The sequence below is a fragment of the Bombus huntii genome, chromosome 10 (genome assembly GCF_024542735.1).
Source record: "Bombus huntii isolate Logan2020A chromosome 10, iyBomHunt1.1, whole genome shotgun sequence".
Taxonomy (NCBI): domain Eukaryota; kingdom Metazoa; phylum Arthropoda; class Insecta; order Hymenoptera; family Apidae; genus Bombus; species Bombus huntii.
In genome coordinates, this window is record NC_066247.1 from 6224391 (window position 1) to 6249204 (window position 24814).

The following is a 24814-nucleotide window of genomic DNA, read 5'->3' on the forward strand; positions in this document are numbered from 1 at the left end:
AGTACCTTCGTCGGCGTCCCTGTTGCACGATGCTCGCACCTACGGCCGAGTGATGAACCTGCGGCCAGGTCCGCGTCGAAATTCTCCGGCAATCGTCGCTGGATCGCTTTTCTAATCTTCCGAGTAATCTGTATAATTCTTCAATCTCTCGTTCGTCTTCTGTATATTGGCGCGCGTGTGTGTATGTGTGATTTTGCAGTTGAATCTGTGAGTCGACTGTTGTTTCTCGCAGCCGTTGTGCGATACAGGGTGAAGATACGTCGCTTGTGTCACGCTGAGAACACTTCGCAAGCTCTAACGGCACGACCTTGAAGCCTGTTGTAACCGCGGTCCGAAGAGCTGTCTCGCGTTGGATATTCGAGGAAACGCACGCGAGGGAAAACTGACGCGTATCGAATCGCGCGATTCAAAGTGCGAAAACAAACAGAATTACCGGAGGAAGCTGCCGTGTGGAATGTAGTCGGGGAAGTTGAATTCCATTGAATTGTTGCACGAAGAGTTTCTTAGATCAACTTTTCTAAGAATCGCTATCGAAATCAAAGACTCGGTCGTCAATCAAGCATTGGATCGTTGGCTGGAGATTCTCCACGTGGCTTTAGTCGAAATCGAAACTTTAGAATTAACAATCGATTAATCAGATCGTTGAATGAACATCTTTTTGTTGATTTGGATCGAAATCGAACACTTGCAAGCACTAAATCGTTGAACGAACAGTTTGCTATTTGTTTCTATTGAAATCGAAGATTTGGAAGCAGTGGCCAAGCACCGGATCATTGAATCGACAGTTTCCTATTTGGTTTCTATCGAAATCTATCGATTACATTGTTGGACGAAGATCTTCCACTTGGTTTTCGTCGAAATCCAAGTTTTGGAAGTATGAACTAGTTATTTAGACGAGGAATTTTGTATTTGCTTCTGACAGGTATCGTTAAACCATCGATCAAATTGTTGGAAGATTTTTTACTTTATTTTCTTTAGGTTTACTAAGATTTCTCATGAAGATAAAAGGTTTGAAAGAATCAACCAATCGAGCGGATAATTGGACGCAGATTTTCAACTTACTTTTGACAGAAATCGAAACCTTGCAACTGTAAATCGATTAATCGGCCTATAGAGAATTTTCTACTTGACTTCCATCGAAATCGAAGGTTTATAAGGATTAATCAGAACAGATAACCGCGCGGGTGTCGAAACTGTGTCTCGATGTTCATCTTCGCGCCACGCGACAACATGTCGACGTCTCGTCAAGGTTCGACGGGTCGGCGAAGTCGATACGCGCGCTCTTCGACCACGACGAGCGTCACTCAGCTCCTCAGCGACTCGTGTTCGAATCTCCTACAACGATTAACCACCAGAGTACGAGGAATGTCTACGGTGAACGACAACGTGGGGAACAAACCATCTGTTACAAGACCATCGCCGATCGTCAGTCAATTGAACAGCGCAAGAGCGCGTTTAGAGGACAAGTACTGTACAATCCTTGACAAATATTCGAGAAAGAAGCATCACGATCATACGGATCGACCGTCCATCGAGTATAGACGCACTCGCGAACGAGATCGAGATCACGCTTATTATCGTCGCGAAGACAGCCCGTTTGTCCGCGACGAGAAGACCCTGGAACCTTCGATGACCCGAACCGTGATCAAGAGCCAAACCAGCGTGGTGCTCTCGGAAAAAGCGTATCCCTTCGTCAGGTCTCCCACCGCGAAAGAGTTCAAACGCGAGAAAACACCCGGCTATCATCGTGTAGACAAACACGCTTTACAAAATTCAGACGCATATCGTAGATACGGAAGACACAAATCTGGCCATGCGGAGACGCGTACGAGAAAAGTGAGGCCGTATAGAAACGGTAAAAGCGAGCAACTGGAATCTTCGTCTGCTGCTCTTCGAATAGTTCGACCGATGAAAGTGGAGCCTTTGGTGTCGAAGGAGAAGAAGGACGATGATCCTGACAAGACACCAACGAGTAGCGTAGTTAGAGAAAACGTCAACGATGTCAGCGTCCTTCCGATCATCGATTCCGAGGAAAGTGATCCAGCGATCTCCGAGAGAGTAGCGAAGAGGAAGGAGATACAGAGTTTGATCGAGAAGTACGCTGCCATGGAAGAGACTTACAGTCAATTGGCTGCAGGAGGTCAAGTGAAGATGAGGCCTAGCACCACAGATATAATCGCCAGCAAGTATAGGAAGAGTACTCGTCAAAGCGAGCGAAAAGACGCGTCGAAGAGCGCAATGGCCGCGAGTGTCGTTAACAACAACGCGGACACGGTCCAGCACGCGATTGTAAGTTGTCGAACCGCGGGTTTCTATGGGTTTCTCTGACGGCTGTCGATCGTGGATGAACGTTGTTCTGATCAGTCCCCGTTGCTGCTGCTGTGTTGTTGCGTGCCACCTCCTCCTGCCGCACACATTCCTCTCTCACAGCTGTTTATGCGTCTCCGCTCGAGTTAACAAGTCCAACCCTTGGCTGGCGATTCCAGAGCCGCGATGATCTACTAATCGATACTTGTGTTTGTACGGCGTCCATCCGAGAGATAGTTATTGGGTCGTTCTATAAGTCTTGACGCTTCTTCTCTCTCATCGATCTTCAACGGACGTTATTCTTTACGTAAGAAGCATACGGCTTTTTCATTGTTTGCTTTCATCGGTGTTTGGTATTTAACAGGCGTAAATTTGAACATGGCATCTTTGATCGAAGATGGAACGGCAACTGAGAGCTTAAGTCAAGGGAATTTAGTTTAGTTTAGTTAGTTTAGTTTAGGAAATTTTAAGAAGATCGATAGAACAGCGAAAGTATGGCAATCGAAAGCTCGAATTGTGAGCATGCGACGCGTCTGTTTTCTGAATGGACACTTGGTACTTAATAAGCGTGAATTTGATGAAGATTGATAAAATAGTGAAAGAATAGCAACCGAGAATCCAATTAAGACTGTATGCTTTCTGAATTATTAAAAAAAAAAAAAAAAAAAAAAAAGAAGAAGAAGCGAAAGTGGAAATTAAAGATTTTAATTTGATCGTTCTAAAAACTCCAGATGTAAAGACACGCTAACGATGGTTTTTCCAAAGTTCCAAGCAGGAAATTCTAAAACTTCTTTGCTCGGATCCTGAATCAGATACGTTCGATGAATTAAGAATAGAAACGTTCGTATTTGAACGAAAAAGGTGACAGGAAACGAGGTAGTAGAACACGTTGACGATTGAGCTCATAGTACTTTTCTGCAATTTCGCGTCAAAGTTTAGCAAAAAAGCGACGAGATTTATAAAACGACCTAATACAATGATACGAATTTTGGTTCGTCATCCAAGAATCGTATTCCTGAATTTTTCTCACGTTTTCGAGCTATCTTATCGAGACTCGTGAGTTACTAGCCTGTCGTTATTAGGAATAGAGAATTAGGTTTGGTATTTGATAGTCCATGTGGTGCTTCGAAAGGTAATTGAAAACCCCAAAATTCGTATAATTGGTAAATCAGACGTAACGAGATTATAATGATCGATCGAGTAGTTTGATCGGTTGAGATTTTAAGAGACTCGTTCCATGATCTGTATCATAAATCGTTAGTATTGTTTTACTGCCTGTAGGCATTCAGACATTTTATATGCAGCTACAGGTCTGCAAGCAAAATCTGTAAGCTGTATACACTTTTAGTTATTTAAAGCAACATTTTGAAGCCTCTTGGGTTGGGATTTTGTTCACCTCTGTCGTCTCACGTCGTCTTTGTAGGAGAAAGAATTTTTCTTTTTTTACCTCGCTCTTGAAACAGAAGACGACACATCAGGGTGGGGAGAGTCAACTTTATTCGACAGTAAGGCTCGAACAATACTGATTTAGTGTGTTTCGTTTATTTTCTACTGATTCCAATCTAAGTATCCATTTTATCTTCGACTTGTCGACGATACGCAACAATAAAGATAGATTATTAGAGTTTACAATTAATTTAATTGAAAATATGTGCAGTATATTTATTTAGAGTCTGGATTTCCAGTCCGTGGGTTCCAAGCACCAGTGCTCGGCATAGTTATTTTTATAGAAAATTTCTTCGCAAAGATTTCTAACGCTTATCTATTCCACTATAGCTGCATACATTACGCTATCAATGTTAGTTTTAATACTGACTTTTGATAAATGAAGGCAGATTATGTTATCCATGTAACTATCACGTTAGATTAGAGATTATATTCTTCTAGATCTTTATTTTTATAGATCTATTCTTAACTATTAACTAATCTATTTTATTTGGCTGTTATAAAAGAGGATCCCACTTAATGAGGATTGGGAAACGCTTCTAGAGCATTCTAACTCTTTGAAATATCTCAAATCATCGTAATACTCGGCTAATGTCTTTCGAAGCATCACTGAATATTCGTACCAGGATGATAAATCCGTTTTAACAAGAAAACTTAACTATATGTTATAGTTACGTAAGTGAAATTTTTTCCTCTGGCCGACTGACTTACTGCGATGCCGCGTCGGCGCGTTGAAAAATTCTCGATCTCACGCTCGATGTTCGACTAATCCGAAATAATTGCGCGTTGGCACCGTGTCAACGATCCATCGAAGCTGCAGTGTATTCAGCAAGTTGTTATCGAGTTTAGCAAACTGTAATTTGTATTATCTCTTCAAACCATTGATGTGATAAATTTTCTCTAAAACATTTTTCTATACGTACGCGTTCTTAATTAATTCAATAATTAAACCTTTACACATATATTATGTATTTTCAAAATGTGTTTTCGCGATGAAAAACATTTCTATTTAATCGATAAGGATCGATAGAGTACCACAGTTTTGTCCCCTCGTTCTTCAAAAAAAAGAAAAAAAAAAAAAGAATCGTTTCAGTTCATGTATAGTAGAGTTCATGCATCGAGTCAGTTTGAATTCGCGCGTCGATAAGGTAGACTCGAAGTGTCGATCGATCGATCCGCACTGGCGCGCCGTACGAACGTGTCACGGCGGTCGATCGAAACGACGGATCGAGCGTCGTGGCGCGTTCATTTGGCGCATTCACGTAAGTACACCGAGTTTCTACAGATTATTGAAGATTAACATAAATATTGAGAAAAAATATATAGTAGAGAAAAGACGACCTCTCCGAGCATGTTAGTGAAAAGAATAATACGTGACGAGCACACTCGAGAGAAGCTGTCCGACATTTTTTCATTCATCGATCTTTATCCCTGTAAATGAATTCAATCTCTAATTCAATGCATATAAACGAGAAAGTAATATTCTATTTCGATATTTACGCGTCTATTTTAGATATCCATTTTCGTATATTCTATACGCTAAAGTAAGACAGCTCCTTCGATGCAATGTACAAAGTAACTAACTTTAACACGAGTATAAGAGTTTAGGAAAAAAACAAGATCTAAGTAAAAAAAGCAATAGAAACGATATTTCTATATCTTTAGAGAAAAAAGTAAAAGGTAACAAATGAGACATAATGATCGTAATATAATAATCATATTCGTAAATTTTAAAAAAAGTAATAATAGTAAGAAATGACAAAATATGTTCGCTTTGTGCCGATGGTAAAATTCGTAACCGCAACTTTCTGACTTGGCAAACCATTTTGCCCTCTCCCCTTTCTCTCTGATTGTTGGGTTACCATCTCCGTTGTAATGGAATGGAATGGAATGGAAACGGATATGGCACACGGATTGGTCACTATGGTCTCGACTGGGCGCTCGGATCGGGTGGTTCGATGATGACCGATGACGATGATGTATCCCCCTACTTCCTCCCCACCGACACACTCGTACGTTCGTCCGTGCTTACACACGTCCTCTACCGCGTGTTACACGGGTCTCCGCCCTCGTGGTGGTGGTGGTGGATGACGGTGTGTGGTGGCGATCGGTTGATGCGACGGCTCTTGGATGTGGACACTCCAACGTCTCTTCTTCTCGGCCACAATGGGATCTCACGCTCTACCCTGCAACGTCAACGATGACCGACAACTTGGCCGACTTACGTGTGGTGGCCATTGACCACACGCAACCTATCAACGTGCGAACCACAACGACTACGTCTTCTCTGGTCCAATCAACTGGTGAATCGTCGATCAACGTTACGACCGCTGGGGAAATTGGTTCTCTGTCGGGGCTCTTCGTCATGAAACCGAACACACTGGGACTGATCGTCGGACCGACCAATGTGATCCGGACCAACCAAACGGTGCACTCCACACCACTGATTGGGTCCTCTGTTGGCACGCGCCGCTGATACCGATTCCACCGGCCCATATGTAGAGCCCACGACCGCCCTCCGTCGAGGACGACGAAGACGGCCACCTTGTTTACCAATCCGGCGACATCCTGGCAAATAGATGTTCGTGAATACGTGAATACACTCATTGTAGTAGATTTAAGCAAGCCTCAGATCGATTGGTCGATCGATCGATCGGATCGGTTACCCACGGTATCTGCCCATGGTCTCTCTTTGCCTCTTCTCGCCTCTGCTTCCCCTTTCTTTTTCTCTTGTTCTCAAACTTCTGTGTTGTAGAATTTTTCACAACTTGCCTCTGTGTATTTCGTTGTGTATGCTTGTTTCAGGTTGATCCATTTCGCAAAATTGTTCCTCGACGTTGTTCTATTTGTTTTAGTTTGACAAATCCTTGATTCTTCTTCGTGATTGCTCTGTGTCTGATAGTCGAGAGAATATTGGATACTTCCTTAAAAATTCTCTGTCTGTCTTAATCGAAAAGGGTTGATTCTCCTTTCACATCGATTTCTGTCCCTTTTAATCATCTCTTTCAATTAATGTTTGTTAATGGGTTTACGGTATAAGGGGTTCCGCAAATGACTTTAGATGGTTGGAAGGTTTGGCAACACGTGTTCGTCGTAGCGATCTTCTTCCTGTTACAAATATTCGTTTTCCTCCACCCTGCACATCGTAATCGACGAGTATATCCAATATATATATATAGTGCAAATTGATCAACTCTTGCTACCTCAAACATATCCAAACTAGCTCAAACATGTTCAAAACACTCTAAAACGTTACTGTGTGACTAATTTCTCTATAACCACTACTTAAATATCTTTCCCACTATCATGTACTACTACTTCCAAATACTTCTAAATATGCTGGATTTCTCATTAAAGTATACCACTGTTTCAAGTATACCAGAGAATTTTCAGAATCCACTATCCGCATATATGTCTCTGAGAGTACAAATACAGCAACTTTCTCGGAATGCTATTTGCAATATAAATTCCTCTTCTCTTGTATCGAGCTTTCATTCCTGTCATTGAAGATGAAATGTCGGAGCCAGAGAGAGACAGAGAGGCGAAGGAAGGAGGAGAGACAAAGAGAGATCACGCTTGCGCTATCTCGTCGATACGTTTTCTTCGGGATGACGTGTTCCCCTGTCTTTGAACAGGCGCACGAGGACATTGGACATTCGCTCTCATTATTCCGATGGCTTTTCACACAACGTTTCCAATGCATCCAGCCTATTCAAGGCTGGAACAGTGACAGAGAATAGTGTTGACGTCGGGTTTTACACGTGCATCCGGATGTGATAGTCAATGTTATGTCCTCAGGCTGCCAATTTTTTACGATTAGGGTACCTCGGCCTTTAGGAGAGCAGCAGTTCCGATCGATAAAACATAAAGTTCTAACGATACCGTTTTTTTCACTTAAATCATACATCCGTTCACAACGTATGGCGTACAGAACACACATCGGCCGAACGTCCAACAAGAAGTGCGTCTCTGTTGTTTTTCTCTTATCTTCGTTAGAATTTTCTTAGAAATCGTTTGATATATATATATATATATATATATGTATGAGAAATTTATCATCGATGAGACAAAGAATATGTTAAATGTTGTTCGAGATAGTCCATCGATGATAAATTTAGGTTTTAGAGTCGAGGGCAGGGCCTTTATAGAGCAACACGGACGATCCTTCCATGGACGCGAGGTCTTTGATGTATTCGGACGCTTATCTATCTTTTTACATTGCAGATAAAGTACTGGCCACCCTAGGAGAGGGTACTTTTGGAAAAGTTGTCAAGGTTAAGGACTTGCAAATGTAAGTGGCAGCTAATGTAACTACTACATAGGTAACCTACCTCGGGTCTGCGTTTTTCTATTTTTCTTTAGTCTCCTTTTTATATACAGAATGGCTTACTGTTAAGATGTCGAATAAATTCCTCTATGCTATATGTGTTAAAAATTTTGTTTCAGGTTTTGGGAATTTATAATGGAAGTATTTGCGGAGCAACGTAAGGCAATAATCGAATTTTGTTTCTGAAGTTCAGTGCTGTTGTCTTAAAGTAGGGAATATACATTTTCTATTTTTACGCAAGGGATTTGCTTGTACAACTAGGAATATATCATTTGGCCCGGCAGATTCAGCTAAAGGAGCCTGTCAGTGATTTACTACGAGAAACCACATCATTCGACTGAGTTTTACCATACGTGATAGAGGAAATCCGTAATAATTTCGACAATTTTATATCAATTACAATTTCTAAAATTTGCTTGCACGCGTTTATCTTGTTACCAAACTTGTTACCGTGCAAGACAATTTATTATCACTGGTAACTTGCAACAAAGCCTGTAAGATTCCAAATTGGCAAGACAGTCTTCAAATGCATGTTCTTGGCTCTGTCCAAATACTTTGCTTGACATATGTATTCGATATTTTCCTTAATACACATCGAACATGGTTCTCTGACTTGTTGCAAATCGCTGACAAACTCTTGTTGCTGGAGACAACAACAAACTCTGTGTGTTACTAGCTTTATGGACATATTCACGACATAAAAATTAGGCGATACAGCGTTAATTTAAAAAAATGGTATTTAATTACTTTTGTTGCTCTGTAGTAAATGCTTCCGTAATGAATCTCCACTATGTGAAACACAATTTTTTTAAAACATTTAAGACACACATAGAAGAATCTATTCTGTTTTGATAGTAAAGTAATTTATAGATTATCCTGTACTTATCCTGTCCTACTCTGATTTCCTCCAAGTTCCTCCTGATTTTTCTTTCTGGGATATTCTTTTTGTTGATCCTGACTTTCTGTCCACTCAGAACGACATGCACCAAAGAAAATCGCAAAGGTGCGTGGCGCGACTCGAGTCATAGCAGAGTCAGAAATAGCCGTGCCGCAGTGTCACAAAATGACGCGCAAGTAGTCGCAATAATAGGATGGCCTTGCACTTTGTTTTACGGGCCTCGACGGGCGAACGAATTGTCATGAAATCGCTCGTCGGGATGCCGATCAGGGGAGAATTTCTTTGAACCATTTTTCACATTCTTCTTTCCTTTCTTTCTTCTCTCCTTTGTCGCGTTTTGGACGTGCGCGCTTTTGTGTTTCGTTATGTATATACGATGATGTTACCGACCATGTGGATTATTGGCGGTCCGGTGGACAGTGTCGTCTAATAAAAGTACAATGACGTTTGCAGGGATCACGTGATGGCGCTGAAAATCATCAAGAACGTAGAGAAGTATAGAGAAGCCGCGAAGCTCGAAATAAATGCCTTAGAGAAAATTGCGACCAAGGATCCGGAAGGCCAACAGTTAGTATTTGCGTGGTTTTTCGACCTGGTGGGGACTGGACCGCGGCGAGTAGAAGAGGGCGATTCTTCGTGTAAAAATAAGCTGAAAATTCTGCGGCGAAATTTCCGCCTACAAAGACTCAATTTTTCTCTTTTTTGTCTGAGGAAATTTAGTTTAAGTTTACTTAATTGTAACTTAAGAATATGAGGTATTATTTGGTTTAGGAATTGTTCAAATTTCTACAAATTATATTTAAAACTTTGGTAGCAGAAGGTAATGTAAATAGAATGTTTACGTTTTGCACTATGCTATAATATAGTAGAGATGAAGCAGCATACTACAATCTCCTAATGTTATTAATAGCAGCAATGTTCAATAAATAAGACCAAAATATTATAATTAAATTTAATATTCAATGGAATATGGATAAGAAATTAAGAAAAATTTGATTAAACTGCTGAAGTCAGCAGTGTGTGAAGTAAATTACATTTGATCTAATTATGTACAAATAATCTTTCGATATGCGTGAAATGATTTCAAAAGATAAAGCAGAACAATCAGTTTATATTTACGTAAAAGAATCGCCTTCTACTTGCTAGCACCATTCTTCCTGCCTATGTATATTTTTACAAATAGTGAATTTGTTTCTTGTGTTCATCTAACATTTTATTGTTACTTTCAGCTTGTGTGTGAAAATGCTCGATTGGTTCAATTATCACGGACACATGTGCATCGCCTTCGAAATGCTTGGGCTTAGCGTCTTTGATTTCTTGGTATGTATGGCATATTTATCAAATAACGTATCGATTCCATATTTCTAACTGTTTAGTATCTACAGAGGGATAATAGTTACCAGCCTTATCCATTAGAACATGTCAGGCATATTGGGTATCAACTTTGCTACGCCGTAAAGTTCTTGCACGATAACAAACTTACGCACACCGATCTGAAGCCGGAAAATATATTGTTCGTAGACTCCGATTATGAGACCATATATAGTAGCAAAAAGGTGAGCCATGATTAGATTTTTCTATATTATCATGGGACAATTTATTATGTCACTTGGAATAGTGTAGCTCTATACTTATGAATATTCTATTTATAAAATAGTGCAATTGAATGTTGAAATGGAATTAATAATTGTACTTCATTTATTTTTACTTAACACGTTCTATACATTCGTGTCAGTAAAAGGTATGCATGTGTTAAAGTACGTTAAATTGAAAAGCATCCAACTTTCTTTACTTAATTTATTTCAGATCTATTTATATGCTAGAGATATTTGTTTTTAATTCTCTCTAATTATTAATCGAACTGTAAATAAATTGACAGTAAAGTATTTAATGCTGCATGATTCTAAGTGACGCTTGCATTATATCAATTAACTAAAAAATAAATGTAGGATAAAATATAGTGTTCTAAGTGTGTAAAAAAAGTTTCTACTTTTTAAGCGGAGAGACATTAGGCGCGTAAAACGAACAGATATTAGACTCATCGATTTCGGTAGTGCTACATTCGACCATGAACACCATAGTACGATCGTTAGTACAAGACATTATAGAGCGCCCGAAGTAATTTTAGGTGAGTAACCTTCGTAAAGTCAGCTGTTCAGATTACGAAATTCTTATTATTGATTCGTTACCCGTTTTGTATAGAATTAGGATGGTCTCAGCCTTGTGACGTATGGTCGATTGGCTGCATCCTCTTCGAATTGTACCTGGGTATTACCTTATTCCAAACACACGACAACCGCGAGCACTTAGCGATGATGGAACGTATACTTGGCACGATTCCACATCGTATGGCCCGTAAGACTAAAACTAAATATTTCTATCATGGCAAATTAGAATGGGACGAGAAGAGCTCAGCCGGTAGATATGTACGTGACAACTGCAAACCTTTACACGTAAGTAATTAGTCATTGTTCTAAATATATTATACTAAATTACATAATTATCTAAAAGTGTTTATTTTCCTATAAATAACAAATACTGCGTATGCGGTGAACAGATTTTCTAATTTAAAATTACCTTTAAATGTTAATGTATTTTCATTTTGTATACGCAGCGTTGTATGCTTTCGGACGATGAAGAACATCGACAACTATTCGATCTCGTCCAAAAAATGTTAGAATATGAACCTTCTCAGAGGATAACACTAAAGGACGCGCTGGCACATTCTTTCTTTGATGCGTTACCTGCACATCAAAGATTACCAGATCTTCGGGCAGCAGGCGATTCTCAACAAAGTCATGAACGATCACATTCTCTCTCACGATGAAGCTAGGAAAGGGACCGACTTCCGTACTGGGCAGACACTCTACGGTCAACGACGTTATTGTCCCACGTCGTTAATCTGATACCCTTAAGTCTTATAAGACTGTATCTTTCCGGTTATAACAAGATTCGATGACATAAACCGAATAACTAAACGAATTTAAACAAGTAGATAAAAAGAAAGAAAAAGAAGAAAGAAGGCTCGAAATTTTATTAGAAAATGTAATTAAATTTGTTAGCAACGATCAACGACGTTGATTAAATTGCAAAATTGTATTGTTTATTAACAGTGTAAAATAAAAGAAAAAAGCAGTAGTAAAATGGTGCTGTGGGACTCAGATTCGATATAATTTATGATAGATTATCGAGAATGATCACATGAAAAATACACCAAGTTACCATTCTTATCTCCAGTTGCGAGATATTAAAATTGGTAGACGACGTAATGTGACTTGACGAGGTAGGTCCCTATTAGTGGTTTGCATAAAGACCAGCGTGTCTGCTCAGTGTAGGGTTATAAAGTCCCGCGACACTGTTAACATTTTCTAAACGCTCTTCTGTACATTTTATCCCTTAATTTTATTACAATGTTATTATGCAACAAAGTTTGGAGTAAAGAAGGGTCGCAGTTTATACTCTGTTTGTTATAGATTGATGACCATGGCGTGTTTAGTAGTAAGAAAAAGATTTAGCATTAAGAAATAAGTAAATATATGCGTACGTGTTGACACTAAGATTAACGAAAAAGAGAAAGTGAGAGCGAGAAAGGGAGGGAGTGTGTGAGAGAGAAATTCATTGGACGCCAATTCATCGTCGTAAAATACACGTGTTAATGTTTTCAGAAATCATCAAAATACCGCATATACGATTTATTTTAGAAAATGCGCTAGATCATTTTTAGGAACTTTTGGATAAAGCTGATGAAAACTTGTTTCATTTTTTTTCTTTTTGGTTTAATGCATATCTAAATTTTGTGCATAATCTTACGATATTACAGACAATCATGTGTGTTTTACGTTTCATCAATCCGATTAGAAGGCTGAAATGGATTGATTGAATGGCACTCCTAAATACTGAGAATTTTACGCGTGCGTCGCATATAATCCTTAAGAATAAATGCGAACTCACGTACCTAAGAACGCCTCTGCTTTTATTTTGTTTAATGGAGGTATGAGTTCTGAAGAATTACGAAGCTCCTAAACAATGTAAATCTCGTTTGACTCTTTGTTTTCTTATACATACGACGAAAATTATCACATTCTGCTGCTCGTACAAAATACGAAAGGAATATGTCTGAGCACTGCGAAAAAATGCTGTTTCGAGTAGCAATAAACACGTTTCTTTCAAATAATTATTTGATATTTATTTTTCCAACTAGCAAATCAAATTTTTCATCCCAATAATTTAAAGTTGTCCAATACATCGTTGCGTTACATACGTTTATACAATATTTCGACAAGATACTTTTTACAATACACACTCATACATGTTGCTCATACACGCGCACGTAAAACAGAGCTTTTATATACGAACCTGGTCAACAGGCAATTACAATACTATACCAAATAAAAAAATCAACATTGTTAGACAAATGTTGCGTACATCTGTGTAATCGATCTACTCAAATTTTATCAAAGCCTCACATATAAGACGATGACAGTCAGAATTACAGTTTAGGCCATTTGTATACTGGAGGAACTGATGGTTTGTAAGTTGTATCGTACAATTGTGCCTGAATAAATTTTTCATAGTCTTTGGGCTGAGGATGGACCGTAGCAAGTTCTAAGGAAATAAAATCAATTATTTAGTTCGATCTAATTGCTAAACACATCTTACAGGAATGTTAGAAAATACAAGTCTTACCATTGTCATAACCATACTTCATAACTTCAACGGCTATTTTCAAAGAACATTTCTGAATGTCCTGGAGTGGCGGATACAAGTTTCCTTTCTCTAAATCTTCCTCAGAAACCATATCGGACAATGACTTGGCAGCAACGAGGAATGTGTCTTCAGGAATAGTACGCATACCACAGCATATGACGCCCAATGCTACTCCAGGGAAGATATAACTGTTATTTCCCTGACCAGGATAGAAAGTCTTTCCATTGTACGTCACTGGTGGGAACGGTGATCCACTAGCGAATATACATTTTCCCTGTAAATATTTAAAATTAATTACTCAATTTTTTGCTCTTACATACTATAGTTCACACATTGTTGGAGTACAATTGAGAATCTTATAATATTTTTGTAATAATACCTTTGTAGCAGTGTATGCTTGCTCAGCAGTGCATTCTGCTTTACTTGTTGGATTGCTAAGAGCAAAAATTACAGGCTTTTCATTGTTATTTGCCATTTCTACCAATATTTCAGTGGTAAACGCGCCACCAACTGCTGCTGCACCAATAAGTACCGTAGGTTTTGCGGTTTTGACAACTTCCAATAACGTATCTATTGGCGCATCATCTCGAGCGAAGTGCAACTTATGCTCCGTTAGCCCACCGCTTGGACGATTTTTAACAATTAATCCTTTCGAGTCGACCATCCAAATTTTACTCTTGGCTTCTGCTTTACTCACACCTTCTTTCTGCATGGCCATGACACACAACCACGCAATGCCCAGTGAAGCCTACAATATTGAATACATCTTAATCTTGACACTAATTCAGATTATGTTTATATTTATGATATCGATTTATAGTTTCTTAATACATTTCTTAAAAGTATTTCAATCGATCTAAAATATCAAGTGTTGATATTTACCTCTCCAGCACCTTGGAACACGATTGTATTTTCCGACAATTTCGTATTCGTGACACGAAGAGATGCCAACAAACCAGCTACAGCAACTGATGCAGTTCCCTGGATATCGTCGTTGAAGGTGCAGTAGTGATCACGATATTTATTAAGTAATCTGAACGCATTGGCGTTTCCAAAGTCTTCAAACTGGATTAAAGTGTTTTGTCCGTATCTTTTGACCACAGCCTGCATAAATTCGTCCAAAAATTCGTCGTATTCCTCACCAGTAACACGCTTGTGTCTGTGGCCAATGTAGAGAGGATCGTCTAACAGAGACTGAAACAGAAGTTAGTATTTAATCATTTTGTGTAACATTTATTATCTTCTTTGCGTATGTTTACATATAAATAATATAGTTTTTAGATCCATCCTGTGCTGTTTTAGGATAAAACATACATATCTTGCAAAAATCCATTGTTTCGCATGACAAGAGTTAATTCCATTATAAGAATTAACACAATTTATAAATGCACATTCGACATATGTATTTCACAATCACATTTTGTTCATAGAAAACACTTTCACTTAATTAAGAAGTTGATTACTTCATAATTAATGCATTTGTAATCTCCTGACCCGTATATGGGTACACAATTTAGACACCTGAACTCTGAACGCGTTAATTATTTAGAAATCTTTGTACCAACCTGAGTGTTTGTACCAACGTCTAGAGTAATTGGCAAGCACTGGTGAGGTTTAATTCCAGCCAAAGCGGTGTACAAAGACAATTTTCCAATTGGTATTCCCATTCCATAGGCCCCTAAGTCACCCAGTCCCAATATTCTTTCACCATCGGTTACGACGATGGCTCGTACATCGTGTTCAGGCCAATTACACATAATATCATATATATAGCCTTTGTCATATATACTTATAAACAGACCTCGTGGTCTTCTGTAAATTAGGCCAAATTTCTGACATGCTAAACCTACTGTGGGTGTATATACCAAGGGCATCATTTTCTCCACATTTTCTCCCAATAGACGGTAGAAAAGTTTTTCATTTCGGTCCTGTAAGAATAATATTAAACGGTTATTCTTCTTCAGTGGAAATGTAATACAGAATAAACAAAATTTAGAACAATTTCTTTGGATCCTCTAGATTCTCCTTATACTTTAGAATATTTCAGATATTTGACCGAATAATCTTGACTATTTTGAACAAATTTCTCAATTCAATTTGCCAGTTTATAACTCAGATACTTATAAAGGAAAGGATAAACTTAATAATCAATACTTACCAGTAAACCAATGAGGTATATATATTTTGATAAATCATCATCATAACGATCTAGATTCAAGCGACAGAGTTCTAGTTGTTCTTCCTGGGTTTTTACAGCTGCTGGCAATAGACCATGAATACCTAATGTCTGTCTCTCCTCAATATTAAAGGCCATCCCCTGCAATGAAAAGATTATTTATTTTCATAAGTATACATTGTAGTGTGATCTGAAATACAAATTATAAATGATGCTAGTACAATTCATTCATTTTGTACGTCAAGAGATTACGAAAGGAAATTGCGTGAATACGTACACTTCTTTCTCTTATCGATATTATCTAATTTAAATAGTGGGGCCATCATTTTAAACGAATGCAATAAACAGAGGCGCATCATGGGGTCAGCCTGATGCTATCCTGACATTGACAGGAATCATTCCATTACTGTCTGCAATGGGTTAACGAGAAAATTCCTGTCGGTTGGCAGTGAACGTGAGTGAAAGGCGATCAGCTGTTGCCTCTGACTCGATCTTACATCATGGTCTTTAAATAACACGCGCTCGGATGTTTGCAAATCAAAATATTTCGTAACTCGCGTTCAATGATATGATCTGTTAACAAATTTTGGAATACTTTGATTTTATTTTTATACGACGAGGGAAGATCGAAAACATAGAGGAGAGAATATTGAAATTGAAATTTGAAACAGTTCGAAAGGAAATCAAGTACGTACGAGTTTAAGTTAACAAAAAGAGGGTGAACACATTAAGAAAAAATTATTTTCCAATAGGCGTGTAATATTTCTCTTCTTTTGCTTAATCTCCAACCAACAGGAAACATTAATTTCAAAACCGTAAAATTGTCAATTATAAACCACATGATATAAAACCGCGAGACATTAAGGAGTTTAGAAACAAGCAATTGAGATGATATATCACTTATGTACAAGGGAATTAACGAATATACCCTCAGGATGTAAATTTCCATGATCCACATTCGGTTCGCTCAAGGACCCACTTACTTGATGGACCAGATGCTTGAAGCATTTAAATCAGCAAAGGAGTCAATAAATCTTTCGACTTCAAAGCAGTACGTACGATGTATATGTAACATCTTCGATCGATAAAGAATGACATAATAACTGATAAAATTAAAAAAAGAAATTACTTCGTCATTGATCAATTTTGTCTAATTTTCGCTGCCATTGTGTAAAAAAAAGAAACATAAATAAATTAGTATTGTGTTGTAATGAATAACGAGTCAGATCGTTGAACGTGTCAAAGGACGTACAATTCTATGCATTTTTTCCGATGTCAGCTGTTTTGAAAATATTCTCGAGGATCGCTTTAAATTGGACACGCTGTATCCTGCTATTAACGATATTAACATAATAATAATAGCGGATATGTGTAACTTGTCTGATTCAGAAACGTATTATTTTAACAAGAAATTGTTACAAATAACATTCTATAATATGACATTCTATTAAGTAACATAACTAAAGCTCGTTAAAATTAGATTCAATTTCCATCGAAGATGCAACATTTAGGGGGTCAACGTTAGTCTCAACAGTCCATAATTTTTAATTCCATTCACTCGCAAGATTCATCGGTTTGCCAACTAGCTAATTAGGCTGGCTAATTAAGTTCAACTTAATCAGCACTGATATTATGGCCAAGAGCAAAGAACAGTACGCATCGTTATGATCGACTTATGGTCATATTTACATAATTGCTTTTTTATTGATTTTTATTTATTATCGAAACCTATATATCCATCGTCAAGGCCAAAGACATAAAAATCGAGAGAAGAAAGAACGTACAGAAGACTTTAATATCGGAAGCGTGGAATGCCTGTCCAATTTATACTGGACATAACCAGGCCAAGTGGTAGTTTTAATATTAGAATTAGTAGAATAGGCGAAGTGACTGATACAAAATTTTATAAATACGCAATAGTCTATTTTCGTGGGATTTGAGTGGTTTTTGTTAGAATGTTTAGACAAAAGTTTTCATCGAGCCAGTGAAACGTTTTCTCGAAACACTTTCAAGACGCGTATCTTGTTTCAACATTATGAATTTGCTTCGAATTTCGTTCATAAAATGTTCTTTGCATGCTTTCTTCGATATCGACTGATTAATTCGTTTATTTCTACGCCATGCATACGACCAGATTTCTTTTGAATTTTAAATAAACCTAAATTAAAGTTAATCTTAGTTTCCTTCGAATGCAACAAAATTAGCTAAAGTTGGCTGCTGTGCTATGCGTTGTTTATTTTATGCGTTGAAAAATAATAAACATATACATGTTTGAATTAGCATGATCTTCGTTCAATTAATAAACAAGGAAATCTTTGTTTAGAAACGTATGACGAAGAAGGTAAAATATTCAACGCATGATTGTATAACGATTAACGCAAATGGTGCAATTTTCAGTTACTCTAACAATAGAATACCAACACAACCATTGAAGTGTATAACGTGTATGATATCGATTAAGTGAAACGATAGCATGTCTGTTGAAGAGGACTAATGGCAATTATAGTATTTGCTCGAACAATACCATTCATTGTATTGTATGCATCATTCGATCATTTCGTTATCTTTCTGTATTCAACACGAGAAAGAGCTTTTTCCTGCCGATCATCCGATATTAATTAGCGTAATTTATCAGTCTCTTATGACGTATCAGGTGTTACTTTTACGCACTCTTGTAATTAACAGGTGATTTCTTTTTTACAATTATGTTAGATACTAGTAAAACAGGTTTATTTTCTTTTTTTTTTTTTTTTTTTAAGTTAACTTGACGTTAACTGAAGGCAACTTTTTCTAAATGCCAATAACCATACTCTCCCTCTATTTCAATATTATTTTATTATTTTTAATTTTGATATTTTTAATTTTTAATTAAACTGATACATGGTCGACTAAGACATTTGTAGAGTTTTATTTCGATGACGAAAGCCATAAAGAGCGTCGTTGTGGTGTCAGTGAATCATTGCAATTTGTTAGCTTCGAATATAACGTAAAATACGGATACGAAAAGATATTCTTTCGCGTGAGAAGGATCTGTTTATTTTATTATGAAACGTCGTAAATCCATAGCAATATTATATCTCTGGATCAGGATATAATGTAATAAAATTATTGAATGATTTCCCTTTAAATTCCACTTATTTTACTATGGAATTTTGTTAAAATTGGAAACCTACGTACGTTAAGAAATAGTTTAAGTAGCAACTCTACTAGCTCTCAGAGAGTCCTTTAATTTTTAGAATAATTCGCAAAGATTTCTACATTAGACCAGCATTCAAGCTTTTAAATTGAGCCTCATGAAATTCTAATCGATGAAACTCGACCAGTTTGCCCGAGTTGGTGGACAAAAATCCTATTTGTTTTGGACTATGTTACACGCCTGTGGAACACCTTCCAGGATCCTTTCACTCTGTCGCGAAGGAAAAACACGTGTAAAATTATTTATCATCGTAATTACTCGGCACTGTATATTTCCACGATAAAACAGCGCATGTCGCGAAGCAGAGGGCAAATTTAAAACGGTCAATTTGCAATGTAAAACAGTTTTACGTAAGTTTTACGAAATATGACGTTCGATCGCTGGTTCGATGTTTAAAATTATCGACTTGAAAAGTTGAAACTCGCTATTGATTCGTAATAAAACGAAACAGAGAAGGGAAGTGTATGTTCGTCCATGCTCGACCCCTATCGTAATTAATAAAAGTGAACTGACGTAGTCGATGGTTGGTCTACTTGGTACGTTCGAAGCATTGTCAACGACCCCAGTTGTCGATGGAAAAATACTATACATTCAGAGTGCTTTGACCCTACGCTATCCGGTTAGTCTGGAATCCAAAGTAGTGTCAACGGAATCTTTCGTTAAAAAAGAGAAAAAAGAAAAATGAAAGAAAATAGTACGATGCTTGGTAGAACGATTTATTACTAGATTGGAATTATTAGGATATTTATTTGATTGTTTCGTTCATAGGAAATTGGACGGTACAAGAATACACAGGAAAAAATCTAAAAATCCAGAAGGCAACGCAAATCTTTAGTCAGGTTCCATTTCTTCACTTGTTCTCATAAAAATATTTGGATTTGAGAAAAATATCTGCAAGTATCATACTTCTGATTGTCTTCCATTTTTGAATTATTTGAATTAGTAGAAAATATCTACGCTCTAAATATGACCAAGTTAGTTATGATTTCGTGATTGACTTCTAATTATGCCTCTGACAATTTTGCTTGTTGACAACTCGCTGCATAAGTAATCAGCAAAATCTCGTTACGTTACTTGAAATAACCGATCTTTTCTCCCAAGTCGAATAAACGAAACGACAAGTCACGTTGATCCTTATGCAATTGACGGTCCATTAAACCAGAAAGGAACTTTCGAAATTTCGTAACGGACCAATGCACCGAGCAAAGGCACGAAAGTTGGGGAATGGAGAACCTTTCGAGATCGACGAAAGTGATGTTCGATGTCGAGGAAAAGACCTACCAGACGATGACTCGACTAAAATCTTTTGGGATCTCTCCTTATCTTATCTTATCGTGTGTTTGCGAATCGAAATGAAAAATGTTGACTCTAGAGGAAAAAAGAGGTGTCAGAAGATTCATAGTATGTAAATATTTCCAGATTTACATCCGATGACATTTCGCGATTGATCTTTGTCGCTTTGCCGTTTGCTCGGACACCAGTTGGAAAGTGTCTACAGAATACTTTGTGTACGCAACGACAACACTTAGAGGCAAAATGTTCAGCTTCGCGATGGTTGACTATGCCGATGCAAAGTTTGATGAAAAATCGAAATATTTTCCAAAAGAGAATGACTGTTAATACCTTGTCGATCGATCGCATTGTTCGACTTGGTGAAAACACAGTATATTCAAATCAGATGGCTATTGCAAGTACATCACGAATTACTAAATCTAAGGATCTGAGTTGCTCTATTTATTGCTGGAATTAGTGAAGCAATGAAATTGCTTATGTCATAAGAACACCACGAAACGTTGCCTCGACGATGGATTCGAATATCGGTAAACAGGTATTGTGGCGAAAGAAGAAAAAGAATCCTATCTAGTTTCGTTGAAATCTGTCGATTATCGAATGAATATTAGACGAACAGAAGGCTTCAGATAAATTCGATAAATTAAAAACACGAACGTGATAAAACGAGCGAACAATTGAATAAAAATTGCAGAATAAAATAGGATAATTGGCAATAGATGACAAATACCCTTCCATCCAGAGCAAGCAGAGGTTCAGGAATACGCGCGGTTCTGTGAAAATCTGGCACGAGGTCCCACCAATCCGTGTCCATTGTTCCTACGAGCTATCCACGGGATCCTCGAGTCCCATGACTAACAAATCCACGATGGAAACGGTTGCCAGGAGTTGTACCGGCTAACAAACGATCGATACACAACTCTGCAAGTCTTTGGTTACGAAACGAGTCACGACCTACCGCAAGAATCATAATACTTGCTCCAATGCGTATCACGCATAATCTAGGTGCGCCCTTGTTGCAAGGGCGTAGTATACTAAACTCGTGTAAATGTTAACTAATAGTGTACGATATATATTTATTTATCTATTTAACTATCTCTGTACTTCGTTACTTTCCAAATATTAATTCGTAAATATTAGGGTATTAGTACATGGATGATACATAATACGTAATCTAAAATTAATATTAAAATAATAATATAATAATACAAAAGAACGATCGATCGTTGTAACTATAAATCGTGTAAAAATTTATGTGAATTTTTTATAAGAAAATTCCATTTTACCGGTCGTTTCTTAATTGAAAATAACTGAGGCTGCTAAATTTTTCAATATTTGAACCAAATTATTGACATTCCTACGATAAAGATATTTTTACATATTTCACGTAACGTTTGATATTTGAACAATTCTAAATAATAAGGAAACATCGAATATTTAATGTGAACGCGATTGTCTCAATGAGTGAATATCTCAGTTGAGGCTTCTTTGTATTTAATATTTAATTTGCTTCGCAATTAAATGAAATCAATGTTCAATTAAATAATAGTAAATCCCTGGAATATCTAAATTCGCAAATTACCTAGGTATCTCGAGCCTGACAAAGAAACAATAGCATATAAATATGAAACAATACCATCGTCGATATATAATTATTCCTATCAGCTGATTCGTGACAGCTTGTTTCAATAGTCGCGTGATGTGTGCAATTTTTGCATAATTGCACAAAAAAAGGTAGGGGAACGAGGGGAGGTAGTATTGTAAGATATCGTCGACTGGAGTTTTCCAACTCTTCGATAGTACGAATGTTTGCTCGAGTTCATTCTCGGATAAATAACAGAGCAAATTTATTTTAAATTTGAGGCAATGGTCAAGGGCAATAAATCGTAGGTATTAAGAGATTTATTCGTGGAATTTTATCAGTGCCAGCTATTGACATTGTCTTTGAATGTGAGTGGATGAAAACTACGTAGAAGTTTAATCGTCGAAGAATTCACACAGTGTATATATATGTAAATCTAGGAGTGACTATATTTAAATTTTTGTTACATCAAAGGCGAACAAACATTTAAGCTGATAGATAAATTATCAGCCAGTACAAGAAATTAATATTCAGACAATACACTCTAATATTAGAATAATATATACTCTGTATAGATTTATACTTTGGACTTTAACAAAGTTTATATCTTTAATTCTTTGAACGTTAAACCTTTAAGATCGAGAATCAAATACTGCAGCTAAGAGTATACAGTGATTAAATTTTCGAAATTAATTTCTCTGAAAAATAAACTCTCAAGATAATGCTTCTTGAGACTTTCATAGAAATTTCCTTTTTATTTGTATCATCAAGTACGACCCACCCAGTTCGATTAGTTATTTACAATGTTTCATTCTTAATCGTATCTGATGTCATACAACTTCAAGTTTTATATCTGTATATCAACATTGTATGAATCTTATCTCTCTTCTTATTACATCCTACCATTATATCGTTACTTGCTATTTATGTCAATTAATATCCGTCATACTTTCCAGACAAAAAATTGCGCTTAACTTCTAACATTCGACTATAAAGAGTTAATAGAGCGTACTTTAAAACTAGTTTTAAACTAGTAAATATCAGATGTTTAAAAAGTGATTTTAGATTGGTAAAGTTGTTCATGTGTAACTTTTTGATCCTTAGCCCACTAGACACTGGAACTATTTATAGTGGAACCACTCTTGTCTTTTTTTTTATAACCCAGCCATTCCTGCTCTTTCATTACACTAATAAATCCAAGTTAAATACCAAAATAATTATTTCTAACTGGCTAGGTTTCTAACAAAATATTTGTCGTTTCATGAAAATTTCATCATTTCTGATCGTCACATTGCATTAAAAACCTACTGATTTTTTTACTCGACACGTAGATATTGAATTATACCTTTCACAAAATGGAACGCAGTCGTCTATTATATAGACTTAAATTCGCTATTGATTACTCAGATATTGTACAAAACAATAAGAGATTTACAAGTTGCGGAAAAAAGACACGACTGAATGACAGAGAAGAAAATATCGTAAGTCTTGAATTTCCATAGGAAGATACGTGTTACTCCTTAAACGGTAACCTTCGAAGAACGGCTGTTAACCGTGAAATTCCCAGTAAATTTCGTAATCACAAGCGAATGTTTCCGGAACAGCGACGTACAGTACAATTTGCACAGTCACGCAGAAAATTATTTTAGTTTGGTCAATACTACTACGAATTACGCCTCATTTTTAAACACGTTTCAAAGTTTAAGAATCAGTTTCGTATAATTTGCAACATCGTAGTTGCAAAATACTCACAGTGCTTAAGCTTAGGTAAGATTCTCATTTTGATTCTCTGATTTTTGCTACTTCGAGATTTTTATAACTCGAGAAATTTTATTTATATAACACATTTCCTCGACTTTTAGCCATTAATCGTGAAACTAGTATTCAAAATAATATTTACTTATATAGCTATATCTGTAAATTTGTGAAAAGGAGTTACACGTATTTTTTCCTGTATTCGTCAACTGTTTTTTAAATGTTTAATTGAATTTGTTGGCGTCTTTCTATAGGTATGGATTAATTTAGATGAACGGGTACTATACGAACATAAAGTCATGTATAAAAACTGTAATAAAGATAACGGCGTTTTATCATATACGTAAGAAGCGTTCGTTTCATCATTCTCAGGTTGTCATACCACCGCTTGTTCCGTTTCTTAAGTATGTGCCGTGAAAGTGAATTTCATGGAATCGCATCGGCTACGTGACCTATTGAACGTAACCGCATAATTATCCTCCTAACGAATATTTTCATTCTAAATATTCTAAATATTAATTAATAATTCTTTCATACTCACATTCTTTCATTTTATGCACCTCCGTGTATCTATATTTCTGCACGATTCTTATTAGCTAAAGGTAAAATTCATCTTCAAAATATCAAAGTGTAATTACAATTTCATTTCCGATATTAATGTATTAAAATTAAATAACGAGTAATATAAAAGTAACATAAACTTAATGAAAGTATATGGTAATAATTAAAGTAATAAAATAATAATGTAAAATTACAATTCGCTGTCACAAAATATACAAATGTTTGATAAAGACCAAATTGAGAAATAGTGCAAAATATCTTATAAGCTGTGTTAAAATTTCATCACAAAGTGATGATATGTACGAAACTTCATGGGTCATTCATAGTACAACAGAATAAGAATTAACTGAAGATCTCTTCATTCATAAATTACTAAACCACTTAGTTCTATGTAACCCGAATTTTTTGTCCTGAGTATAAAGAAATGTCTACGTCATTATGTTATTTATTATGTTACGTATTATTTAAATTTATGCAAGTATGCATCAACCTCCAGATATGTGTATATGAACAATGAATTTGTAATTTTCACAGATTTTGTTAAAAAGCAAACGATCACGATATAACTG

The 24814-nt window shown here is 36.7% G+C and overlaps 2 protein-coding genes and 2 long non-coding RNA genes across 7 annotated transcripts in view; 2 read left to right on the forward strand and 2 right to left on the reverse strand.

Annotated features, from left to right (window-relative positions):
- Nucleotides 1–13152, forward strand: LOC126870208 (serine/threonine-protein kinase Doa). 2 transcript variants are annotated; one of them, XM_050627702.1, is made up of 9 exons: nucleotides 1–2289; nucleotides 6256–6334; nucleotides 7978–8044; nucleotides 9432–9545; nucleotides 10208–10298; nucleotides 10355–10534; nucleotides 10977–11106; nucleotides 11181–11431; nucleotides 11593–13152. In XM_050627702.1, exons 1-9 carry the CDS (start codon nucleotides 1204–1206, stop codon nucleotides 11803–11805), a joined length of 2211 nt encoding a protein of 736 aa, XP_050483659.1. In that variant the 5' UTR covers nucleotides 1–1203; the 3' UTR covers nucleotides 11806–13152. The 2 variants fall into 2 exon arrangements, with proteins under 2 accessions (XP_050483659.1, XP_050483660.1); XM_050627703.1 differs by having other exon boundaries at nucleotides 3–2289; nucleotides 10364–10534.
- The window catches only part of LOC126870212 (NADP-dependent malic enzyme), a 15611-nt gene continuing 3935 nt past the window's right edge, over nucleotides 13139–24814 (reverse strand). For all 3 annotated transcript variants that reach the window (XM_050627712.1, XM_050627711.1, XM_050627713.1), the window contains 6 exons: nucleotides 15844–16002; nucleotides 15251–15613; nucleotides 14568–14879; nucleotides 14065–14433; nucleotides 13665–13959; nucleotides 13139–13583 (listed from right to left, as the gene is read on the reverse strand). In XM_050627712.1, the coding sequence (XP_050483669.1) occupies nucleotides 13468–13583; nucleotides 13665–13959; nucleotides 14065–14433; nucleotides 14568–14879; nucleotides 15251–15613; nucleotides 15844–16002 (1614 nt within the window). In that variant the 3' untranslated portion in view covers nucleotides 13139–13467. The remainder of the gene's footprint in view (nucleotides 13584–13664; nucleotides 13960–14064; nucleotides 14434–14567; nucleotides 14880–15250; nucleotides 15614–15843; nucleotides 16003–24814) is intronic.
- LOC126870242 (uncharacterized) lies at nucleotides 16009–18093 on the forward strand. Its single transcript, XR_007691241.1, has 2 exons — nucleotides 16009–16548; nucleotides 16657–18093. It is a non-coding gene; the product is annotated as an uncharacterized LOC126870242 (long non-coding RNA).
- Nucleotides 18798–24363, reverse strand: LOC126870240 (uncharacterized). The gene is made up of 2 exons (XR_007691238.1): nucleotides 24226–24363; nucleotides 18798–24136 (listed from the first exon to the last, which is right to left on the reverse strand). It is a non-coding gene; the product is annotated as an uncharacterized LOC126870240 (long non-coding RNA).

What these genes read in the sequence shown, in the direction of transcription:
- LOC126870208 (XM_050627702.1), top strand. Translation starts at nt 1,204, where the DNA reads ATGTTCATCTTCGCGCCACGCGACAACATGTCGACGTCTCGTCAAGGT. An exon ending in AAGGTTAAGGACTTGCAAAT is followed by an intron (nt 8,045 to 9,431) that starts GTAAGTGGCAGC and finishes TGACGTTTGCAG; the next exon opens with GGATCACGTGATGGCGCTGA. An exon ending in ACAACTGCAAACCTTTACAC is followed by an intron (nt 11,432 to 11,592) that starts GTAAGTAATTAG and finishes TTGTATACGCAG; the next exon opens with CGTTGTATGCTTTCGGACGA.